Source organism: Mus pahari, chromosome 6 (assembly GCF_900095145.1).
Source record: "Mus pahari chromosome 6, PAHARI_EIJ_v1.1, whole genome shotgun sequence".
Classification (NCBI taxonomy): domain Eukaryota; kingdom Metazoa; phylum Chordata; class Mammalia; order Rodentia; family Muridae; genus Mus; species Mus pahari.
The window spans coordinates 89,308,723-89,324,145 of NC_034595.1; the positions used below are offsets into that span (position 1 = coordinate 89,308,723).

At 49.3% G+C, this 15,423-nt stretch overlaps 1 protein-coding gene across 1 annotated transcript in view; it reads right to left on the minus strand.

Annotated features, from left to right (window-relative positions):
* The window catches only part of Cda (cytidine deaminase), a 27,816-nt gene extending 18,549 nt beyond the window's left edge, over positions 1 to 9,267 (minus strand). Inside the window, exon 1 of the mRNA XM_021201135.2 lies at positions 9,061 to 9,267. Within this exon, the coding sequence (XP_021056794.1) occupies positions 9,061 to 9,214 (154 nt within the window). The 5' untranslated portion in view covers positions 9,215 to 9,267. The remainder of the gene's footprint in view (positions 1 to 9,060) is intronic.
* Positions 9,268 to 15,423: the final 6,156 nt, after the last annotated feature.

A 15,423-nucleotide genomic window follows, 5' to 3' on the forward strand; every position in this document is an offset into this window, starting at 1 on the left:
CTTCAGCCACCTCTGCTCTGCTCACTACATACTTCTTCCCCTCTCTCTCTCTCTCTCTCTCTCTCTCTCTCCCTCTCTCCCTCCTTTTTCCCCTCCCTCTCTCCCTCCTTCTTACTTACTTTCTTTCTTTCTTTTTTTTGAGCTGAGGTCTGTTGTAGCCAAGGCTAGCCTCAAAACAGATACATAACTGAGGGTGACCTAGAACCTCACCCCCTACCCCTGACCTCTTCTACCTCTGTAGTGCTGCCATTTCCTCCCAGACTGAAACATTCCAGCAGTCCTGGGAAGCTCCTTAAGACAGCAAGTAAACAACTCAGAATAGCTTCAGGAAGTCCCTGAAACTGACCAGATTCACTAGGCACTGCCCTCCCCAAGAGTGAGGCGCAAAGAATGCTGGGAGTCATTCTCAGACAAATGGAACTGCCTGGAAGAGGTTGAGACCAACTGAGGCAGCTGGAAAGGACACTCTCCAGCCTGCAGACTGTGCAGTGTGTTCCAGGTTCCCAGTTTGTGATCTCTCGCCCACGCTGGGATGGACTTTGGTGATGCAGCTTCTGAGTCATTTCTGTTCCTGTGACTTCTCCCCCACATTCCTGTAAGTAACCCCAATAAACACATTGGTTCACCAAGTTGGACTTTGGTGCTCTCTCTAACTTGGGTCTGTTATAGGCTCCCTATCTGGGGTGAGTAGATGCATGTTGTACTGGGGTTCAAACCCAGGGCTTGGAGTTTGTTAGGCAAACAAACACTCTACCAGTCAAGCTACAACTCCAGCCTCCTGAACACTCGATTCATTATTTTGTATAGGTTTTCTTAATTTTTCAAAAGTATGTGTATGTATGTGGGTATGTGCATGTGTGTGCTGCTGCCCTCAGGGATATGTGCACACATTTGGTGGCAGAAAAGGCGAGAGGCACTGGATCCCTGGGAGCTAGAGCTACACGTGTTTGTGAGCTACCTGATATAGGTGCTGGGAATGGATTCTTCCACCAGAGCGGTACACGCTCTTAACTGATGCGCCACCTCTCCAGCCCATGAACACACTATTAATACATGAATCTGTTGCTAGACCCAAAACTGAATCCAATTAATGTCTCTACCCCAAATGGGTTGTCTTTCTGTCCTTAGGTACCAGATTCATGGCTCCCCCTACTCAACCCTGTCGGAAGCCTTCCCTGACAGCCTCCCCAAACTTTCATCTTCCGTCTCCTCCCCTCTCTGCTTGTGCAGCTTTAATTTTCTTCCTGGTGCTTCTGGGCGGAAGCACATCTTTCTGTTATTGAACTCAAATGGGAATTTGTGAGGACAAGCATGGTTGTGTTGTGGTTATGATAGTGACCAGAGACCAGACCAGCAAGTTCTTGGCTATGAATGTGGACATGCCTCCCTGCTTCCCTTGATGAAGCCTTAACCAGTATTGTCACAGAGTCAAGAGGAGAGGCCTTGGTAAGTGACTAGATTTAGAAGAGGTGGCCATCCTCACATGAAGGGATAATAGAAGGTAGCCAGCCCTACGTGGTGCCCTTAGAAGACACCACATGTGCTCTTTCCTGTTGTGCCAAGACATCAAGAGGAGGTGGCCAAGACTGGAAGCCGCTTGGACTCCTGAGCTTTGAGACTTGTTTGACTAACAGTGTGTGTTGTTGAAGTGACCCAGCCTGTGCCATTTTGTTATAGCCATCTGAGTGAAAAGGATTTACTGATATTGAGCAAGGAAATCACCCAGTTCTGAGCTAGATTTTTAAAGTGGAAATAACTGCATTCAGGGTCTCCAGAAAATAATCTTAAATTCCAATATATATATTATATAATTATATTATATATATTATATATATATCACACACATCTAAGATGAGACTGTTGGTATCCCACAGCCTCAGCGACTGGGCATGGGCCCACCAGGTCTCTCCGGAGCACCTTGCCTTACTTTCCTGTGTCAGTGAGTCCTTTCATGAGCCAGGCAACGTGGGGACCATTATGACTCCCTCTTACAGGAGGGAGGAGCCCAGGGATCCAGGGATGCTCTATTCAAAGGACTGTGCTAATTTTCTATGGCATTTGTTTTAAGCAGATTTATGCCAGGGTAGGACGCTTCCACCACTCTAGCAAGCAAAAGAGGCTCCCAATGGGGAGACTTACCCCAGTACTCATCTCCATCCAGCAAAGTAGCTCCTCCCTTACATGGTGGATAGAGAGGGGACAGGGACAGTTGTGTCCCAAGATCACACAATAAAGAAGGAAAATGTGCTTTCTCTTAGGTCAGCCGTTCTCAACCTGTGGCTTGTGACTCCTTTGGGGGTCAAAGTGACCCTTTCACGGGGATCACCTGAGACCACTTTTGAAACACAGATATTTACATTACGATTCATCACATAATTACAGTTATGAAGGAGTGACAAAGGTAATTTCATGGTTGGGGTCACTACAGCAGGAGGGACTGTATTAAAGGGTCACAGCATCAGGAATGCTGAGAGCCAATGCCTTAGGCAGTGCCTGCCAAGAGTTGACAGGAGCCACACGCACTCTTCCAAGATCCTTTCTTATGCTATGGTGATCCACTCATTGAGGGCAGAGGCCAGAGATGCTTTCTGAAGTATGCCCAGGGCTCCGAGTGGTCTGTCCTCTCTGCTGCCCCCTTTATCCATCTTCCACCTGGCTTCCCATGACCACCGTGGTGGACCTTCTTCCCCGTGAGGTGAGGATGGACTCTATCTCCCTGGCCTGGTTCTTTCTCACTCTTCCTGTTCTGTCCGGACTCCTGTTCATCCCACCCCACCCCACCCCAGCTCTTGCTCTCTGTCTCTACCCCCACCCCCACCCCCTCTGCTTTCACCAGGAACTGCAGAAGGTTGCCAGTCCGTGAATCATGGCAACACAATTGTGGTTATCAATTACCAGCCCAGGTGACCCATCCATCTCTGAGGCTCTCCCGGCAGGGTAGAGAGTAACAAAGAGAGTGCTTATTTTTCTCTGAGGTTGCTCACAGCAAGGCTGTCAACAGCAGACTTACTTTTGAATGGCATGGGATGCCTGCCCCTTGTGCAACAGAAGCTGTGGGGAGCCGGAGCCGGAGCCAGAGCCGGAGCCTGGGATTTTGTTGATTGGGAGAATATCACAGAGCTGAGCAGACACAGCTTGCTATTAAATTACAAACTCGGGGTCTAATGTGGACTGTGTTCTCACTGCTCCCTGGTCTCTCTGCTCACCCCAGGATGCTCCAGTTCCCTCCGGTTGTTTGGGGACCCTATTCCCCATAAGCTGACCACATGGCCCTGCTTTTCTGCATCTGGCCCTACCTCCAAGATCAGAAGGAGATCCCAGACTTCTGCTAATGTCTTCTGTCAGCTCACCTCTGAGCAAAATTCTGTCTTCTCAAAGACAGTTAGAGGAGCCCAACTCTGCCTAGGACAACAGGGCAGAGGCCAAACACTGTTGATGTCTAGGGGGATAGTTTGGGACATAAAGTGTTGGGGCAAGCTTGAGGAACAGAATTAGGATCCCCAGCACCAGTGTAAATGTCAGGGTGGAGGTGGGACCTATCTGTAATCCAGAGCTCACTCAGAAGGCAGACTCAGGATCTCCACAGCAAGCTAGCTAGCTAGACTAGAATGTGGTGAGCGCTGGGTTCAGTTGAGAGACTCTGCTCCAGGGCTCAGGGATGGAGGAGAACTCCTGATGTCTGCCTCAGGCCTCCACACGAACACATGAGTAAACGGCCATACACACAACTCACACAAGCATGTTGTTGTTTTCAAGACAGGATTTCTCTGTGTAGCTCTGACTATCCTGGAATTCATTCCGTAGACCAGAGTGGCCTCAAACTCAGAGACAGAGACAGGGAGAGAGGGAGAGGGAGAGGTGGGGCAAGAGAGAAAGAGAGAGGTCTGCCTGCCTCTGCCTCCTGAGTGCTGGAATTAAAAGTGTTTGTCACTAGGCTACAGCTACACACCTTTTTTTTTTTTTTAACCACTGAGATAGTAATTTTTGTATCAAGATGTTGGGTCTCTTCTGGAAGCCTGTTGTTTTGTTGTTTTTTGTTTTTTAAGATTTATTTATTTTATGTCTGTGACATATACATACATATATGACTTATGTGCCAGAAGAGGGCGTCAGATCCCGTTATAGATGGTTGTGAGCCACCATGTGGTTGCTGGGAATTGAACTCAGGATCTTTAGAAGAGCAGCCAGTGAGTGCTCTTAACCACTGAGCCATCTCCCCAGCCCTGGAAGCTTGTTTTAATGTTTTTCTGTGAATGGATACCCACCATTCAGACTTTCCCTTCTTCCCAGCAGTCTGGAGCAAGCGATCCTTCCCAGAAACCTGCCCTGGGCGGCAAAGCCTAAGCACACCTTCGGAAGGCATGACTCTTGCACCAGCTCACAGGTAGAAACCTTTACCCCAGGAAAGACACGCCTCAGTGAACTTTCAGACACATCCAGCCTTTACCCAAGGACAGCTACGATGGCGCCCCAACACAAAATTGTAGCCTTCTAAACATTATGAGATTGGGGGGAGGTGGGCGGGGCTGAAGCAATGGCTCAGTAGCTATGTGCTAACCTTGCAGAGAACCATAGTTCGGTTCCCAGCACACACAGCAGGCAGCTCTTAGCCTGGAACTCCAGGTCCAGGGGATCAGATGCCTTCTGGTGGGCACTTTCAGTCATGTGTTCATACCCACACACAAACAGGTAGATACACAGGCAGACAGACAGACAGACACATACACACAATTAAAAATAAATCTTTAAAAAACAAGAGATTTTTTTTCAGGGTGGTGGTGGTACATGCCTGTAATGCCAGCACTTATGAGGCAGAAGTAGGTAGGGAAAAAAAGAAAGACAGAGACAGAGAGAGACGGAGATTTGTATGTGTTTTGTTATATAGAAGACAACATTCGTTTGTAATGTGAAAAGGTTGGTCACACCGGCCACTTGACTCTGATCCAGTAACTCCAGCCACTTACCTCTGGCTGCTCTGGACCTTTCAGAGGCTCCTGTCCAAAAGAGGGACGCTCCCCCTTAGTGACTCAGGATGGCTTGTGATTGACAGATGGGGGACGGGGCTGAGATAGGTCTTCATAAAACCTGAAGTGGTGGGAGGTTGCATGTTTCAATTTGCATGCCACACCCATGAAATAGCCACTTGCTCCGGGCTCCGGCAAAGAACGTCTTGAGGGTTTTTTTTTGTTTTGTTTTGTTTTAACGTTCTTGCATTCTTTATGGTGGGTAGAGACTCCTGCCATTGTGGGTGGGGCGTGTTGAGCAGAGAACGAATGCAAAGAGGAGTCAGCAAAAAACCGTGCTGGCCCTGACAGTTGTGGCAAAAAAACAAAACAAAACAAAACAAAACAAAAAAACCGTGGCTAAAGAGTCTCAGAGAGACACTGGGTGTGGGAGGCAGAGGCGGTCCGTCTCTGGGAGTTCGAGGCCAGCCTGATCTACAGAGGGAATTCCACAACAGCCAAGGGCTACACAGAGAAACCCAGTCTTGAAAACCAAATCCAAACAAAATGAATTTCAGAGAGTAGAAGCTTGGGAGAGCTAGGGGTGGAGCCCGCCTTAGGCATCAGAGTTCTAGGCAGTTGACAAGCCCTAAAGGCCAACCCTGTGGACACCCAAGGCTTGGGAGCCACAATGTCAGCTGATCACAGTGACTGCAGTCACCAGCCAAAGCCGTACTAGCCACGGGCGATCAAAGCCAGAGCCGTAAACCGCCAACGTGAGCCCCTGAAACTCTCCGTCTCTAACTTCTAGGTTGGGGTACCCCAAGCGTCCAGATCTCAGGACTTGGAGCACTGACCCGTGGGTCAGCCTGTCCACACCTTAAGCTTTGTGCACCAGAGGGCCCAGCACTTCCCCGCTAAGTCTGTCTCTCCTTGGCTACTTGAGATTTCCATCCCAAGCAGACAGAAGAACCCCTCAGCTCAGTGGTAACAGCTCCGCACATCCACTACGAAGCAAGGATCTGCCCAAAGAGCTTGGATTTGGAATAAGATCTAAAGCAAGGGTGCAAAGGGGGTAAGAAGGAAGAACCAAGGGGCTGGAGAGATGGCTCAGAGGTTAAGAGCACTGACTGTTCTTCCAGAGGTCCTGAGTTCAAATCCCAGCAACCACATGGTAGCTCATAACCGTCTGTCATGGGATCTGATGCCCTCTTCTGATGTGTCTGAAGACAGCTACAGTGTACTCACATTCATAAAATAATAAATCTTAAAAAAAAGTTATCCTGAAGGATTAAAGGTTTAAATGTGAAAAATTAGCCTCTAAAATTAATTAGAAAAAAAAAAATAAAGAGCCAAACCTGTTCCTTGGTGGGTAGAGAAGACCAACTGCCAGCTAACAGAAAGCAAACGTCATGAGAGTGGTACGTGTTATACCGGGCGTGGTGGCACACACCCTTAATCCCAGCTCTTGGGAGGCATAGGCAAGTGGATCTCATTGAGTTCCCAGCTCTACAGAGCAAGTTCTAGGACAGCCAGGGCTGGACGGAGAAACCGGGTCTTGAAAAAAACAGAAAACAGGAAAAAGAAAACATTCTAATGATAGGCACTTAGGTGCATGGCAGTGCACGCCTTTAATCACAGCTCTGGGAGGCAGAGGCAGGCAGACATCTGAGTTTGAAGCCAGGCTGGTCTATTTGTTCTGGGACAAAGAGAAACCCTGTTTCAACAAACAAACCTGTCATGGCGCTTGAGTTCCTGGGCTAGCCTGCCCTGAAATGGGAGTTACCCTGGCGGTTTTATCAGTTTTATCACTGCTGAGAGAAAGCTTCCTGACTAATGCACACGACACTCATCTGCCTCCCTCTGGCACTGGCTGTGAGATTGCGAGAGATCCACACAGGTTACAGAGGGCTCCTCATTCTACTGTACCTTCTGACTGTGCACTTGGTCCCTCCTTTCATCCTATTGGTTGTCTCTCACACCTTCACACTACCTCCCCCTCCTCTTCCTGTTCCTCCTCCTCATGTGTGTGTCTGTCTGTGTGTATGTGTGTGTTTGTCTGTCTCTCTCTGTGTCTGTGTGTGTCTGTCCGTCTGTGCATGTGTATGTTTGTTTGTGTGTATGTGTGTGTTTGTCTGTGTTTGTCTGGCTCTCTGTGTGTCTCTCTGTGTGTGTCTGTCCGTCTGTGCATGTGTATGTTTGTCTCTCTCTGAGTACCTGTCTATGTGTTCCTGTGTGTGTTTCTCCCCCCACCCCCGTCTCTCTCTCTCTCTCTCTCTCTCTCTCTCTCTGTCTCTCTCTCTCTCTGCCTGTTTGTGTGTATCTCTCTGCATCTCTCTGTGTGTACAGGTACATATGGATGGAAGCCAGACTGGGTCAATGTCAGGTATCATTCCTCAGACACCATCCACCTTGTTTGAGACAGTCTCTCACTGGCCTGGAGCTTGCCAATCAGGCTAGGCTGTCTGGCCAGTGAACCCCAAGGATCCATCTGTCTCCATCCACCCAGCACTGGGATTACAAGTGTGTGCTGTGCCCGTTTCTACCAGCTCTGGAGATCAGCACTTTACTGACTGACAGATCATCCCATCTCTCTTTTTTTTTCCTATTTCCACAGTCCTGGCCCAAGCCCCTTGCTCATATACTCCACAGACCCCATCTCAGGAGAACTCAGAATAGCTTCAGGAAGTCCCTGAAACTGACTAGATTCACTGGACAGCCTCCCTGCCAGAGTAGACAGTAAAAGCTCAGAGTCCCTCTCAGAAGAAAGAAGCTGAGCTGCAGTAAACACTCTAAAGCTAGCTGAGCTGCCTGAAAGAGGGCTATACCACTGGAGCCACCTGCAAGGACGCTCCCCAACCTGTGAGCTGCCTGCAGGCTTTGGAAACTGTCACCCATGCTGGGGTGGGCCTTGGTGATAACAGCTGTCTTTTTTTTTTTTTTTTTTTTTTGAGTCCTTTCTGCTCCTGTAAGCGACCCCTCACCCATCCATATTCCTGTAGGTAAGTCCAGTTGGTTCACCAGGTTGGACTCTGGACGTATCTGTACTTCAGTCTGGTGTGGGCTCCCTGTCTTCGGTGAGTAGGCTTGTGTTGCATCTCCCCAGGGAAGGTTTTGTCACACACCGGGGTGATTCATGAAGCCCACAGAGGCTCAAGTCAACAAGGCATACGAAAGGGCATGGTACTTGTCACCTGTCCACACCATGTCCCAACTGAGCATGTCCTGGTTTACCATGCTCCCTTCTTCCCTCCCCCCTCTCCTCCTTCTTCCCTTCTCCTTCCTCCCTCCTTTTCCTTCTCCTTCCCTTCCTCCCTCCTCCCTCCTTCCTTCCCCCCTCCTCCCCTCCTTCCTCCCTCTCTTCCTCCTCCTTCCCTCCCTCCTCCTTCTCTACCACTCTCTCCTTCCCTTACTCTCTTTCCCCTCCTCTTGCTCTCCTAAACCCAGACCCTTGTGTATGTGAGCGTGCACCACACCATGGCTGCAGCCCACTCTGCCTACTTGAGTGTCTATAAACATGAGCTCAGGGCAGATCCTTGTTAACTCAGTACAGACTGCTGGACTCCCAGACGGTGTCTGGATCCTCTCCTCCAAAAACAAACAAACAAACAAACAAACAAACAAACTCTGTCTGCCCGGATGCCATTCCTCCCCAGCCATCCTCAGCACCCCAGGGTGCAGGAAGGTGGGGCTTTGGGTGCACCAGCCCTGGGTCCCTTCACCAGTGCCTCCTGTAACTTAGGTCATGTCTCTAGCCTCAACTTCTTCATCTTAAAATGGGTCTAACCTAGGATAGAAGGTCAGAGAAAGAACTAACTGATGGGAGGTGAATACTGGGCATACGGAACATTCAGTAAGTAATTCGAGTCTCCTGCCCTGCGGGTCGTGGGCGGTCTTCATTTTGGCTTCTCCCTCTAATCTCCCGTGCAAATTCCCTTCCAGACTCCAGCCTTCTAAGAACAGAGAGGCACTGTGCAGATAAACAGTTGAGTGAGCCCACCGCCTGGGCAGGGGCAGGGGAGGAGCAATGAGGAGGGGATCGCGCTGTTTCTCCTCTCCACCTGTACCTGGGCCCCATCCATGCTGCCCCAGAGGGGACTCTGGCGCCAGCCCTTACCAGAGAAGATCCTCCCGTCCCCGGTGAGCAGGGCAGCCCCCACAGGGAAGCGGCTGTAGGGGCAGTAGGCTGACTTCTTGGCCTCACGAGAGGACAGCAGCAGGCGCTGGACGTGCTCGGGTTCCACGGCACAGGAGGGCCGTTCCTGGGCCATGTCGGTCCGAGGCGGGGGAGCCGGCAGCTGCAGAGGAGAGGAAACCGGTGCTGGCCGTCTGCCTGCACTGGCCAAGAGAGGTGGCTCCTCCCCCCGGGGTGTGTCAGTGCGCTAGACGGAGACCTGGAGGCTGGCTCCCAGGCTGGCGGGATGCTGGCCAGGACTTGGCAGCTGAGTGAGTCTCCCAGGGCTGGGATATGGAGTTTACGCCTGAGCTGCGGGGGGTCCCACGGTGGACCGGTATGTGGTGCCCACCAATGAGGCAGTTGCCTTTAACGACTTCACTCACTGTCAACACAGATCAAGAGTGGGCCACAGGGCAGTGGAGGACTGTAGACACACAGTCCCAGGGAGGAGGATTCTGGGTGGGTCTGCGTGACACCTGAGGTCAAAGCTCAAAGGATCCAGATTCCTCGGAATATTTAATGGCTTGTTTTTTCAGCCTGAGAGAAGGGATCGGGCTGAAAGTTCAGAACTTGGGCAACCACGTGCCAAGTCAAAATGTATGCGAAGCCTGGGAAACGTCTCTGTTTTCAGTGGTTTGGCTCCATTTCCTTCCTGTTCTAACCGAGCCATTAAAACCATCTCAGCTGGAGGGAAGCAGGGCCCTCCTTCTTCCTTCCTTCCTCCCTCTCTCCTTCCCTTCCTTCTTTCCTTCCTTTCTCTTCATGGACCTTGTTGGGTTGGTGGTACCGGAAATGGATTTACACCCTGGCTTTCCTCTTTTTCTCACACACAAATGTTAGTGGGTTCCTTGTCAGATGTCGGCGCGTTCCTCTGTCTACAGTGGGGGTCGCAACAGAAGTGCAGGAGCTTTGGATTAGAGTGGGCTGTGGCTTGGGTTCCAGGTATCTGTTTATTAGCTCTCCCACGAAGAGCTGCGCTACCTCTCCGAGCCTCAGTTTCCTTCTCTACAAAATGGGTACACAATTGGCAGTCCTTTCCTGTACGGTCCAACGAGCCTGTGGGGAGAGGATGTAGAAGTGGAACATGGGAACACTTCAAACAAACCGGCTTATTGTTCTTAAGTGACTTGGCCAAGTCCATATAGAGTGGGCCAGATTGCAGCCAGCGCAGCCAGACAGGTCCAAGTGTCCCCGGATGGCCACCATGCAGGAGTCAATCAGCTGGTTCTCTGAGGGCTTGTGTAGTGCTGAAGACTGGGAGGGAGAAGGCAGGAGACAGCAGAGAATGGGGCAGCATCTCCCCATCCCCCACCCCACCCCACAAGCAGATACCTCTGCCCAAGAGTCTAGCAACCCTGTACCCAGGACCCTGGGCTCCTAGCCATACATAGATGAAACCCATGTCCAGCAGTGCCAATGCCTGGTGGGTAAGGTTTGCCTCATTTCCTCCCGACATCTCCCTCCATTACGTGTCCCCTTTCACCATTTCCAGACTCAAGAGGTTCTTACTCCCCCACCCCCACCCCCCACTCCCCCACAAACACCAAGCTGGCACCAAGGACCCGGCCCTCCAGTTGCTCATTCTCCTGGGTGGGACTTTCAGTGTGAGGACAGGCCTGTGGATGTAACTGATGCGGGACTTTCTCTAAAATGTTTAGGGAGCAGGTATAATTACCATTGGGGAAAAAGATGGTGTTCTCTGTAGGCGCAACAGGCCTGGCATAGAATTCAATGTGTAGTCTCCTCTGTTCACCTCACCCTGAGAAGGTAAAGGGACAGGCAGGAGGGCTCAGCTGGTAAAGGGCTTGGCCAGCAAGCTTGACAACCTGAGTGAGGGCCCCAGAAGACAAAGAAATGACTCTCCAGAGTCGCCTACGGACCCTCAAGTGCATGCCATGGTGAGCATGCACCCAGAGTCACATGGCACAAACAACACGTTTGCTCATGTGCGTACACACAGAGAGAGAGAGAGAGAGAGAAAGAGAGAGAGAGAGAGAAAGAGCATGCGTGAGAAAGAGCTTTTGTGTTTCTGTTTCCTGAGTTGCTTAGCTTGTACTCCCACTTGAGTGTGTACCATAATCCTTTCCTTTTAAAAATATTTCATGTTTATTATTTTTTAAAGACTTATTTGCTTATTATAATGTAAGTACACTGTAGCTGTCTTCAGACACATCAGAAGAGGGCGTCTGATCTCATTAAGGATGGTTGTGAGCCACCATGTGGTTGCTGGGATTTGAACTCAGGACCTCCGGAAGAACAGTCAGTGCTCTTAACCGCTGAGTCATCTCTCCAGCCCACACTTATTATTTTTACCATATGTTTTTGTGCAGTGTGCCTATGTGAGCATCTGTATGTGAGTGCAGGTACCAGCAGAGGCCAGAGGAAGGCACTGGATTCCCCTGGAACTGACATTACAGGAAGTTGTGAGGATGTCTGATATGGATGCTGGGAACTGAACTCAGATCCTCTGGAAGAGCAGCAAGGTCTCTTAAGCTCTGAGGCATCTCTGCAGCCACCTGCATCCTCTCCTTAGCTCTCATCTTCCATTTCCTTCTTCACCTCTCCCTATCTCTGTCTCCATTCCTTCCTCCCTTCAGTGCTTAAACCTATAGTTAAATCAATCTTAAAAACAGCCTGTGGCGGAAGCACACACCTTTAATGTCAGCACTTGGAAGGCAAAGCAGTCAGGTCTCTGTGAGTTCGAGGCCAGCCTGGACTATAGAGTGAGTTCCAGGATAGTCAGGGCTACACAGAAAAACCCTGTGTCCAAAACCAACCAACTAACCAAACTTTTACAAAGTTAAACTAGTTGCAAACTGATTTATCCTGGCATAAATTATTTCTGTCATAAATCAAGACCTGGCTGCTTCTGAGGAAAATTCTGAGGAGAATGCCTCAGAGCTGGCAATCCTGAACTGTGTCCTTGCTTCTGCAGACAACTGCAGCCCTTGCCAGGCCCAGCTCTGCTCTCCTGGAGTCCACAGCACTAGGACTCTGGTGCCTGCCAGGCGAGTGATAGACTTTAACTCCTTGGAAACTCTGAACCTGAGCTTGGCATAGATGAAGATTGTACCTATGGAAGCTCAGCAGTGCAGAGACTAGGAGCCAGCAATGACTCAAGGGTTCTTCATAGAAGGGAGTGGGGTGTCTGTTGAATGGAGCACAAGAGGACTTGGCAACCTGCTTAGAGGTAAATTATAGATCAATAATATTATCAGAATTTTCTAAATATATTCTACTTTATATAGAATTAGGGAAAGTCAGTTGTCTTGCTAGAATATCTAAGGAGAGGTTTTTTATTTTTTTCTTCCTTCTCTCTTTCTTTCTCTCTGTGTGTGTATGTGTGTGTATGCATGTATGTGGTGTGTATGTGTGTGTGTGGTGTGTGTATGTGGTGTGTGTATGTGGTGTGTGTATGTGGTGTGTGTATGTGGTGTGTGTATGTGTGTGTAGTATGTGGTATGTGTGTGTTATTGTATATGTATGCATGTGTGGTGTGGTGTTTGGTGTTTGCGTAGTGTGTGTATGTAGTGTATGTATGTGGTGTGTGTATGTGTGTGTGGTATGCGTGTGCATGTGGTATGCATGTGTGTGTGTGGTGTGTGTATGTGGTGTGAGTGTTTGTGGTGTGCTCACGCACTCATCCTAGAGGAGGACATTGGGTGTCTTCCTCCATCACCCCCCACCTTACTCCTTTGAGCAGGGTCCCTCACTAACCTTGGAACCTGCTGGTTGTTGGCTAGGCTGGTAGCCAGGTCTCACCTACCCCACGGTGAGCTCGAATCTCACTTTTTAAAAAAAAATATTTATTTATTTTTATTTTTTTAAAAAAATATTTATTTATCATTATCTTTAAGTACACTGTCTTCAGATGCACCAGAAGAGGGTGTCTGGTCTCTTTATGGATGGTTGTGAGCCACCATGTGGTTGCTGGGACTTAAACTCAGAACCTGCGGAAGAGCAGTCAGTGCTCTTAACCACTGAGCCATCTCTCCAGCCCCCATATTTATTTTTTACTATATCTAAGTACACTGTAGCTGTCTTCAGATGCACCAGAAGAGGGCATCAGATCTCATTCCAGATGGTTGCGAGCCACCATGTGGTTGCTGGGATTTGAACTCAGGACCTTCAGAAGAGCAGTCAGTGCTCTTAACCACTGAGCCATTTCTCCAGCCCCCTCGAATCTCACTTTTGACATTTGTTGATTAATTGACTGGTTGGTTCTGTGTATGTGTAGAAACTGTGTGCCACAGTGCGTGTGTGAAGCTTGTGGGAGCTAGTTCTCTCCTTCTACCATATAGGTCCTGGGGATCGAACTCAAGTCATCAGGCTTGGCAGCAAGCACCTTTCACCTACTGAGCCATTACAGTGGCCCAAGGGTGGTGAGCTTAGGAGGTTTCTTCTTAGATAAGATATGAAGCAGTGGGTGTTTTGTTTTGTTTTGTTTTTTAAGATTTATTTGTTATTATATGTAAGTACATGGTAGCTGTCTTTAGACATATTAGAAGAGGGCATCAGATCTCATTACAGATGGTTGTGAGCCACCATGTGGTTGCTGGGATTCAAACTCGGGACCTTTGGAAGAACAGTCAGTGCTCTTAGCCGCTGAGCCATCTCGCCAGTCTGGTCAGCGTGTTCTTGGAGACTTTATGCTGCCACCCTGTTGTGATGATGTGTCTGGTCTTTTATGATCCCTCTGGTCCCTCTGGGAAGACACCTGCCACGAATCAATGAGGAAAGGACACAGAGCAGATGTTGTCGGAAGAGTGGGAAGGGAAGGAAAGGCATTCATTATCATCTGTTCAGTGGGTCATGGGCCATGGAGGGAAGCCTGAGAGTTTTTCTGTCTTTGTCCATGTGACATCTGCTGATTGTTGTAAAACCTTGTTAGCTTTAGCTGTCAGTACAACTTAGAGTCACAGGAGAAGGGAATCTCAGAGGAAGGATTGCCTAGATCCGATTGGCCTGTGGGCATGGCTGTGGGGGAGTGCCTTGATTGCTAATTAATATATAGGAAGATCCAGTTCACAGTGGGCAGCACCATTCCCTAGGCCTATGATTCTGAGCTGTATAAGAAAGCTAGCTAAGCATGAGCCTATAGGCAAGCCAGCAAGCGCCATTGCTTAAAGCTTCTGCTTGAGTTCCTGCCCTGACTTCCCTCAGTGTTGAACTGTGACATGGAAGCCAAATCAGCCCTTTCTCCCCAAGTTGTCTTTTGTCAGTGTTTTGTCACAGCAACAGAAGGGAAAGCAGAACATTGTTTTTGTTTGCTATGGCTCTCAACTACTCCAGAACGTCAGAGAATCGGATTCATTGGGCAGTGGATGGGCCAGGTAGTAGGTCTGTGGATCAGACAATCAGTTAGTTCTTTTCTTTTGGGTGCAGAGGCACTTGAACTCTGCGGTCCTTCTGGCTTCAGAAAGTTAGGATAACAGTGGTGTCCCCACTGATGAGATTGGATCCACAGGGTTACAACTCTGCTCAGAGAGACCGCCTGCATCTTTTATTTTGCTTCTTTCAGGGGAGAACCCCTGGTGGGCTACTAATCATTGTCAGCAGGTACTGGCAACACGAGCCAATCAGAAGCCCCATCGTTCTGCTGAGTTGGTGGGAATGTGTTTCCCATTGAGGCTGCTAATCCAGGCTGTAACTACTGCTGATAGCCGGCCTCCTGTGGTCCAGAGAGCTTGCTTGCAAAGTGAAGCCACTGTAAGATGCAAGGCTAAGAGAGGAGACTGTCTAGCCAGGCCTGAAGGCATACTTGCCCCTTAGTGAAGCCAACACACTCCCTTCTAGTTTAGGCCTGTTTGAGTTTTCGGCTCTGTCAGCCTCATAGCCCTGAGTGATAGATATACTAGTTCCTGAGATTATTGTCTTTTTTTTTTTTCTTTGAAAGATTCCTGCCCCTTCCCCAATATGTTATATGTTTGTATCTCTGTGGATGTGTGGGTATATAGAGAAACCAGAAGAGGATGTCAGATTCTCTGGAATTGGAGGTTGTGAGCTGCCGGATACGGGTTCCAGGAAGCAAACTCAGAAAGAGCAGGACTTGTTCTAGCCACTGAACCATCTGTCCAGCCCGGGATGGTCAGAACCAAACCAGCTGAGCTACATGTGCCTCTTAGGACAGCGCCTAGTAGCAGCGAGGATCCAACAAGAGTTACTTCACAAGTGTTATAATGATGGCTGTGTGCCGGGCCCTGCTCTGGCCACCACCTGATGATGAGAGGTGCATTTCAGTGAGGGAGACAGAAAATCAACGGGTGCAAAAGACTGTAACACACAATTAGGACCTGGGGCCTG